The sequence below is a fragment of the Bombina bombina genome, chromosome 6 (assembly GCF_027579735.1).
Source record: "Bombina bombina isolate aBomBom1 chromosome 6, aBomBom1.pri, whole genome shotgun sequence".
NCBI lineage: Eukaryota > Metazoa > Chordata > Amphibia > Anura > Bombinatoridae > Bombina > Bombina bombina.
In genome coordinates this window covers 244244311-244253746 of record NC_069504.1, presented here as the reverse complement: position 1 = coordinate 244253746, position 9436 = coordinate 244244311, and the positions used below count along the sequence as shown (strand labels likewise).

The following is a 9436-nucleotide window of genomic DNA, read 5'->3' as shown; positions in this document are numbered from 1 at the left end:
GGCCCCAGGACCTGAGTTGGATGTGTTATCTGTGGGTGATCTGGAAGAATTCTTCCAGAACCCATAGGAATCAGGTCAAACTCCCAGTATCAGGGCCGCCTATTTTGATCATCGCCCCCATGTGGAACTAGAGATCCACTGGAGCAAAAATAATGTACAATGTGAGCGGGCTTTGATTGATACGGGAGCGGAGGCCACACTGATACAGGGAAATCCGCGGGCATTCAAGGGGGAAAAGACAATAATTACCGGGCTGGGAGGGAAAACTATAGAGGCAACAAAAGCATGGGTAGATTTAAAGATAGGGCATCTTCCTAAACGGCGATGTTCTGTTTTAATCGTACCCATCCCAGAGTACATAATTGGCATTGATGTGCTAAAGGGAGAAACATTGCGGTTAGAGGATGGAATGTACAGCTTTGGGGTAAGGCCTTATGTGTCCATCAAAACAGTTACTGTAGGAAAATTGTTGATGCCCCCCATACAGGTCCCAGTGGCCTTGAAGAGGGCATACATTCGACAATACCGAATACCGGGAGGGCATAAAGAGATAGGTGACACTATCAAAGATCTAATAGCTGCAGGGGTGGTGAGACCTATCACCACATCTTGGAATAATCCCGTTTGGCCGGTCAAGAAAAGTGATGGGACCTGGCGTATGACTGTGGATTATAGGGAGTTAAATAGTAATACTCCCCCATTAACGGCAGCAGTACCCGATATGGTTACGCTGATAGAAAATATACAGCGTCACCCTGGAAATATGTATGCGGTCATTGACCTGGCAAATGCCTTCTATACAATACCTATAGAGGAGCAGTGCCAAGAGCAATTCGCATACACCTGGCAGGGACGGCAATTCACTTTCACGCGCCTCCCAATGGGCTATGTCCATAGCCCCACGATCTGCCACAGGATTGTGGCAGAACACATGGAGGAAGTTACTCTGCCCCCCAACGTGCAGGTCACACATTATATAGATGATATAATGATACAGGGACCTGATGAGCAAGTAGTGCAACAAGTGTTAGAACAGGTGATAACCCACTTAAAGAAGAAGGGGTGGGAAATCAACCCTGACAAAATACAAGGGCCAGGAACCTCAGTACGATTCCTGGGTATACAGTGGACAAATGGCCGTAGGGAAATAACCCCTAAAGCCAAGCAGAAAATAGTGGAATTTACATCCCCTAAAACCAAAAAGGAAGCCCAGCGCTTCATTGGGTTATTTGGCTTTTGGCGGCAGCATATACCCCACCTGAGCCAAATACTAGCCCCCATCTACAAGGTTACCAGGAAAAAGTATAGCTTTGAGTGGGGGTCTAAGGAGGAGTTGGCTTTTGAAACTGCAAAACAGGCCATCCAAATGGCGATGGATCTGTGGCCAGTAAAGGAAGGGCCAATAGATTTAAATGTGTCTGTCCACAAAGAACATGCCAATTGGAGCCTTTGGCAGAAACAAGGGAGAGGGAAAGTCCCCCTTGGTTTCTGGACTAGGAAATTGCCTGAGGCAGGTGATCGATACACGCCCTTTGAGCGCCAGTTATGTGCTTGCTACTGGGCTCTAGTAGAAACAGAGGAGCTAACGTTAGGGCATGATGTATTCTTGAGGCCTGAGATTCCCATAATGAACTGGGTAATGGGCAGTCCTAAGACCCATAAGATTGGACATGCTCAGGAATCAAGCATCATAAAATGGAAATGGTATATACAGAACAGGGCAAAGACAGGTCCCAAAGGGGTTGCCGCACTGCATGAAAAGGTTGCTGAGCAACCCCTCCAGGGGACAGCCCCCATTCAGGAGACACTAACAGAGGAGTCTCTAGTAAAATGGGGTGTGCCATATGATCAACTGTGAGAAGGACAGCAAGCCCATGCTTGGTTCACTGACGGATCAGCAAAATATGTGGGTTCACAGAGGAGTTGGAAAGCAGTAGCCTACAACCCTGTGACCAAACAGATGCTGGTGTCTACAGGGAAAAATGAAAGTAGCCAATACGCTGAGTTAGTTGCTGTCCATCAGGCCATAGCCTGTGAACAGGGCGAATGCCACGTATACACCGACTCATGGTCAGTGGCAAATGGGCTAGCCACCTGGCTCCCCACCTGGGAACGGAAAGACTACCATATATACTCAAAGGAGGTGTGGGGGAAGCAGATATGGCAGGAACTCAGCAGATTGGTTAGGGAAAAGACAGTGACTATTTACCATGTAGATGCCCATACAAATCAGGATTCACTAGAACGGCTATTCAATTCCATTGCAGATGAGGCAGCCAAAGTCTCCACTGTGGAAAGTGAGGATGTGGATGAGGAGGCTGACAATAAGGGTGTGGCCCAGTGGGCCCACCAGAAAAGTGGACACCTTGGAGAGAGAGCGACTCATAGGTGGGCATTGCAAAGGGGGATCAAGCTATCTATGGAAGTAATAAAAACAGAGATAGCAAATTGTCCTGTATGTCAGCATGTCAGGAAGCGACAGATTCCTGGCATGGTGCAAGGACATATCAAAAGAGGCAAGCTGCCGGGCCAGATCTGGCAGATAGATTTCATAGGACCTCTTCCCTCCAGCAAAGGCTGCCAGTACGTGTGCACGGCTGTGGACACGTACTCAGGCTACCTCATAGCCCACCCATGTAAGCAAGCAACTCAGATAAACACCATTAAGACCCTAGAATTAATCACAAAATTCTATGGCACTCCATTGCAGATACAGAGTGACAATGGTACTCATTTTACAGGACACATGGTACAGGGATATAGTGCAGAAAGGTACATACAATGGATATACCATATACCCTATTATCCCCAAGCAGCAGGATTAATTGAGCGAATGAATGGTTTGCTAAAGCAGCAGTTAAAGAAGCTAGGGGATGGTACCTTGCAGAAGTGGAGGGACCATCTTGAGGAAGCAATTAATGTTTTAAATAACCGTCCTATTACAGATAGTGAGACCCCACTGTCTAGGATGATAAGCAGACAGGAGTACACCGAGTTTCGAGATCAACATGCTGTGGTAACGTGTTGGGAAACTAGCCCTGGGGGTTTAGTGCCAGATAAATTGCTCCCTCCTAGTGGCGGGATATACTTGACCATCCAGGACCAGGTAACAATATCCCCTGAGAGCTCCCAAACCATATCAACAGGGATAGGGGTCCAAATACCTGACAAGCATGTGGGTTTCATAGTTCCAATGCCCTCTCTCATAGTCAGAGGTATTAGCATAGTGGAGAAAACGCTAGACCCTGGAAGAACTGAGGAAGTGAAGCTCACCCTCCTCAATAGAGGAAAGGAACAGGGAGACATGTCAGCATTAGAAGTAGTGGCAAAGCTTATAGTTACTCCTACCTGAAACAGTGAGATAGCGGAACAGGAAACTGCAGAAACCAGGGGAAGGGTGGGAATAGGGGCTAAGGTCTGGTTGAAACAAGAAAAGGCCCCCCCCGTGCCTGCAGAGGTGATAGCTAAGGGAGATGACAATGTGGTAATTGTGGTAAAGCAAGGGAGCAATGATTGGCTGCATGTGCCTGCGGGCAAGTGCTATTTACGGAATTAATTTGAAGTATGTTTCCTTCCTAGATTCTTGTTGGCATGGCTGCTATTGTAACCGGTGCTCTGTTGGGACTCCTTTTGGCCGCATGCGTAAGCCAAGCACTGATGAGCCAGAGGATGAAACGTGAGGTGTCCGGTGTCAGCTATCACACCTTCTATGAGGGAAGCATGACCGTTCCGTATTGCACAACATGGGCATCCTGCTCCATCCCATTTACCTTTGATGACGACGTAACCTGTTTGACCAAAAATGAATATGGAAGTTGGATGTTCCTAACAAGCGGGAAAGGGTGGTATTTGAACTATCAGAAGAAGAGACAATTACCTGTGACATCCCTTCCTTCACTGTACATTGTGTAACTAAAGATTTTTGTTCTGCTGCAGTGACCAGGGAAGACTGTAAGGAGTCTAAGGAGGATGAGAGCTGGACAATTGTTTTACTGGATGAGAACTTAATATTTGAATTGCAAGAAGGGGTTGGGTTAATTTGTGAAAATCCCAGTATGCCTTCCACTTCCCCAAAACTAACAGTGGGGATTCAGGAACGCATTTTAGGTTGTAAAACATCCACTGATACACAGGTTCGTGCTGTAATGTTAAACATATCATACACTGATGGGGAACCAGAGGGTCTGACATATGTGTGTAAATATACAGGAAAAGAGTCATCTGAACCTCTTTTAATGTATATCAGGAGACCTGTAATGGATGGGAAATTATTAAACAACCGACACAAGGGAAAGAGGGACCATGCACGGCGCCATTTAGGCTCCCTGCATGCCTCCTCATGGGAACTTGATAATACCTTTTTAAAAACTGCCAAAGATGTGTTTAATGTGACAAATGTTCAGGGACCATGTTGGGTATGTGGGTTTGTGCCTCACGGGCAGACTAGGGGTTACCCTTATCTAGGTGTATCTTTAACCATGAGTATGCTTGCCGATATGATTGGGAATAAGACTGTGTGGAATTTTACAGGTCTTAACACACCAGGTAGGGATGACTTGCTGGATAAGTTGCATCTAGCTAACAATGTGACTACAGGTGCTATTATGTTTCAAAATCTAGATGGGGAGATATATAGTACTAATAACCTAACCCAGCTACCTGACATGATAATGTTAATGTATAACATAGGACGGCTAGTTAAAAATAGGACAGGGGTATTCAACATTAAACTGAAATTCTATGACTTCTCATATTTGACTTATGCCCATGAGAAATGGAAGACTAAGTTTGGTGAGCCCAGAGACCTTATTAAAGACTGGTACCAGCTTAATAGGGAAACACTAGCAGGTAACACACGGACTAAGGATGGGAGGAAGCGATTGAATAGGATATGTCCTCCTTTTGTTAAACTGCCAGTGGGATATTATTGGTTGTGTGGGAGGTGGGCAGTAAAGGTAATACCTTGCACCCATTATGGCCCATGCTTTTTAGGATATATATTCCCTGCTTTTAACATAACCACCACGCTTCCACCACCTATGTTGCATAGAACACGAAGATACCTTGACCTGGACAAAATACACAATGGAGTTAAAATTAGTGAAGGTATGCGCCTGCTTGCAACATTTGTCCCTCATTATGGGGCTGCTACAGCCCTCACTAGATTAAATACGCTAGCTGATTTAGTGGATGAAGCTTTTAATGTAACTAGAGATGCAATAGAGCTCTTAGCATTGGAACAGGAACAAATTAGGATGGTGGCATTGCAGAATAGAATGGCTCTAGACTATCTCCTAGCTGCAGAAGGAGGAGTTTGCCAAAGAATCCACCAGCAATGCTGTGTGTACATAGAAGACAATACAGGTAAAATCAAACATGACCTACACAGACTAGAAGAAGTGCAAAAGCACATACGTGAGGTACATGATGATTCATTTAGCAAATGGCTTAAAGACTTTGACTGGACTTTTGGACTGGGGGGATGGCTTGGAAGCTTAGGCAAAACTATAGTTAAATGGCTATTAATAAGTCTGGCTTGCTTGTGTGGGATATTCATTATAGTAAAAATGTTTGGATGTTTCTGTAATACATTAGGTAGGATGTGTTTTAAACCAAAAGACAATATTACTTGAGTGTTTTAATTATTAAGGTATGTGTTTAGAAACAAGCAAGGTGTCACATGACCAAGGGGTGGAATGTAAGGAAAGTGGTTGCAGTAATTGCTCATATAACACTTGCTTAAACTTGTGTTGCCTTTAAGAGAGTGTGAGCATAAGACACTTGCACTAACTGGTGTGACTTTGCCTTTAAGAGAGTGTGCCTTTAACAGAGTAAAAGACATTAATTAACTTCAAGTAGATGACACTGAATTTTGCTAAGTCATGCTACAAGTGGTAAACAACCGATGGATGCTGATGATAAGAAGTCAAAACCCAGACAGAACAAGGGTGTAACCTTGGCAGGGGTCACTTACTGACATTAAGGAACACATTGGTATAGGGGCTAATGCCATGGTAATATTGTTAATTATTATTAAGTGCAATAGGCTAAGTAATATTAATTGCAATAGGCTAAGTAATAAAGCCATTATTGATGTTTAGCTATTAATTATATCTATGGAAAGATTGTTAAACCTATTATTGATGTATTTGACAAAAGTAACTGCATAAGACCACATAATTAATGTTAGGCAGAAAAACATGTTTGTTTGAAACTAAAGATGACGGCATTGCAGTTTAGGAATACGTCAGAGATAGTACCTGGGTATGCCCTGATAAGCTTGGTTGAGGCTAAAGACAGACTGGCCAGATGTCTTGGGCCAGGGCCAACCTCAGAGGGTGCGGTCTCAGGATCTGTGGAGTTGCGCCAAAACTGTTACACAAGTGAACAGTATAAAGAGGGGTACATCTAGGCAATCTGATCGTTGTCTGATTGTGTATTGATTGTCATGTCTGATGTCTGATGTCTGAGCCAGTCTGAATATTTGTGGTGTGTGTATTTGAGTGTATTTTTGGGACCCATGGATGGACGCATCCTCGGTGTTGTTTCCCGCTGATCGCCTGTTTTTCTCCTGGTCCAAAGATTGCCCAGATGTCCCCTCCCATTGCGCCCCAGAAGCGGCAGGATAGGATGATGCAAACAGAGATCACGGTGATGTATTAATTTGTTTGTTTAAAACTAGCTAGACTTGTCTTAGTGGTAATACAACATAAGATTGTTATCAGTCGTTGCGCAGGCAACTAAATGTAACTGAAAACTGTATAGATAGTTGTATCTAGAATTGTTTATATAAGCATTGCAATTGCATAGAGTGTTATAAGTATGAATAGTGGTTTGTGGTATTTTGTTTCCATGATTATGTTGCAGAATAAACCATCATTGTTATCATAAGATTGTGGAAACCTGTGTAATGTGTCAGTCATTTCCTTGCTGAAAAGTGATATATATGATAACATCATATCCTGACAAAAAAAATCACATAACAGTTACCCAAGTGGCTGTGGGTATAGCCTGATGCACAGTAATTTGGCTGTGGGTAAAGCCCGATGCTCTGTAATTCTCCCATTGACACTATTTTTTTTTTATTTTTGCCCTACGATCCTCTGGCATCCACCCAAAGTGAACATTGGGAAGGAGGTTTATAAGGGGGGCTTTGCCCCCCTTGAACCCCCCCAGGCAGAGGCAAAAAAGATAGTGAAGATGGGGGAATTACAATGCATCTTATATATGTTTGATGAGGTGACTCAATCAGTCTGATGGGATTTATAATCTTACATTGGGCTTTACCCACAGCCGCTAAGGTAATCCTAGAATTACCCTGGTAATGCTAGGATTACCCAATTTCTGACTTTACTCGCAATATATATATATATATATATATATACATATATATATATATATATATATATATATATATATATATATACACAGACTTATATAGAGATAGGAGTGGGACAAAAATAAGAGGAACCAATTTGTTGTCCTATTTCGGTATACTCTTTGAAGCCAGTCAGGAGGGAATTTAGTCATTTGAGAACTTATTGTTTAATTGGGGATACAGAGTTGTAGATGAGTAATGATAGGTGTTATGTTGTATAAGAGGAGTCAACGAAAAGGAGAATGTAAAGATACTCGGTTATTTTTGTGTGTGATTATGTAGCTTCTTTTTTAGTATATGTGAACCTTGATATGTGTATCATTCTCAGCACTTTATACTCACTAGGATCAATTTTAAATGTAGTATATTTCCATTTAATCATTTCAACTACATTAGGAAGGAAGAAAAAAAAAGATATGTATTGTTAAAATGTAAACCCTTATATTCCTTATTGTTTGTTTTCTGTAATGTGTCTGTCTCTCATGTTTCAGTATGTTATCATATTTTTTTCTTGTTTTATTTCAAAATAAGTTAATTTTTTTTATCTATTTTCTTCTACAATCAGATTTCTTATTTTTTCTAAATTTTCAAACTTTTATTGCTCTTTCTCTTGGTTATAAATATGTTGTCCTAATGTTCTCTCATTTGTTGCTCAATTATTTTTTTTCCTCCTACACTTATGTATTAGAGTATGTTGTTGTATTTTCTCTGTTTCATTGCTCAACTTTTTACTCCCTGCATCTTATCTTATATTATAAAATAAATACATACATACAGAAAGCGAAGCAAGCTGCCAGGAACAAACAACAGCTTGGTGGCTTGTTCTAGGGCCCGGTTATCACCTGAGAGTAGCTTCTTTTTGCCCAATTCTTCTATTCACAGAGGAAATCATTTCTGAGTATATCAGTCTGATCCCACCAAGCAAGGTCAATCCAGCCCAGAAATACCTGCCAATTCTCCTCCACACAAAGGAAACGGCAACCCCAGATGAGTATTTTGGGCTCCTTTGGGCCTCGTCAGTGAGCTGCAGCCATATGTCTCTAAGCACATTGGGCAAGGATCCCACCTAACAAGGTCAGTCCAGCCCCGAAATACCAGGCAATAATCCTCTGAAAAAGGGAAATGGTAACCCCAGACAATAGTTTCCACCTTCTTTGGGCCTCATGAGTGAGGTGCAGCCATATCCCTCTAAGCACATTGGGCAAGGAATCCATGTCTGGTTTCCCCAACATCCTTAGGGAAAATTTCCCCAGAGTCATAATAAAATTAATTAGAGAAAGAGAAGCAAGCTGCCAGGAATGAACAACAGCTCAGTGGGGTTTTTTATGGGCAATTTACCACCTGGGGTAGCTTCTTTTAGCCCAAATGTGCTTTTCAAAGAGGAGAACTTTCCTGAAGTATATCAGTCTGATCCCGCCTAAAAAGGTCAGTCCAGCCTCGAAATACCAATTCTCCTCCAAACAAGGGAAATAGCAACCCCAGATGATTGTTTTATTTATTTTTTATATATATTTGGTTTTTATTCGATTTTCAAACAACAATAAATGAAAAAACAAGTTATACAAACAAAAAGAGATTAGCATGAGTCATAAACAATCGCTAGATGACAGATCTTATAAATGGAGGGAGTTCGAGCTTCCCTCGACAATAGGAGAAAAAGTCCATGTGATATTTAGTCTCTTCATATGTGCTAAAAGAAAAATTCTGGCGGTCTTCTAAATATGGATAGGCTTAAAGTTCGAGAGTAGTGTTCAATGCCAGATCCCATTATGACCGGACCCTTCTGCAGAATTACAATATTCTCTAACAATTATAACAATAATAAAAAAATAATAAAAATAAAATAATAAATTAACTAAAACAAATAGTAAAAGATAAGGTGAAATACAAAAGGTTAAGTGTACCCGGGTATAAGCGTGGCAGGTCTCCTAAGAAAATGAATGGAATATTGTGTGGGTGAAAGCATAAGGTGTACAGTATTGAATTATATGAAAAGAGTAAGGGAGTGAGCTTGCCTAAATTTCCCTGAGACTTTTACTTGGGTAGGGCTAGCGTAAA

At 41.9% G+C, this 9436-nt stretch overlaps 1 protein-coding gene across 1 annotated transcript; it reads left to right on the top strand.

Moving 5' to 3' along the window:
- Positions 1-409: 409 nt before the first annotated feature.
- Positions 410-3352, top strand: LOC128664381 (uncharacterized). The gene is given in 1 exon segment (XM_053719214.1): positions 410-3352. A coding segment is annotated over 1 exon segment (2943 nt).
- Positions 3353-9436: the final 6084 nt, after the last annotated feature.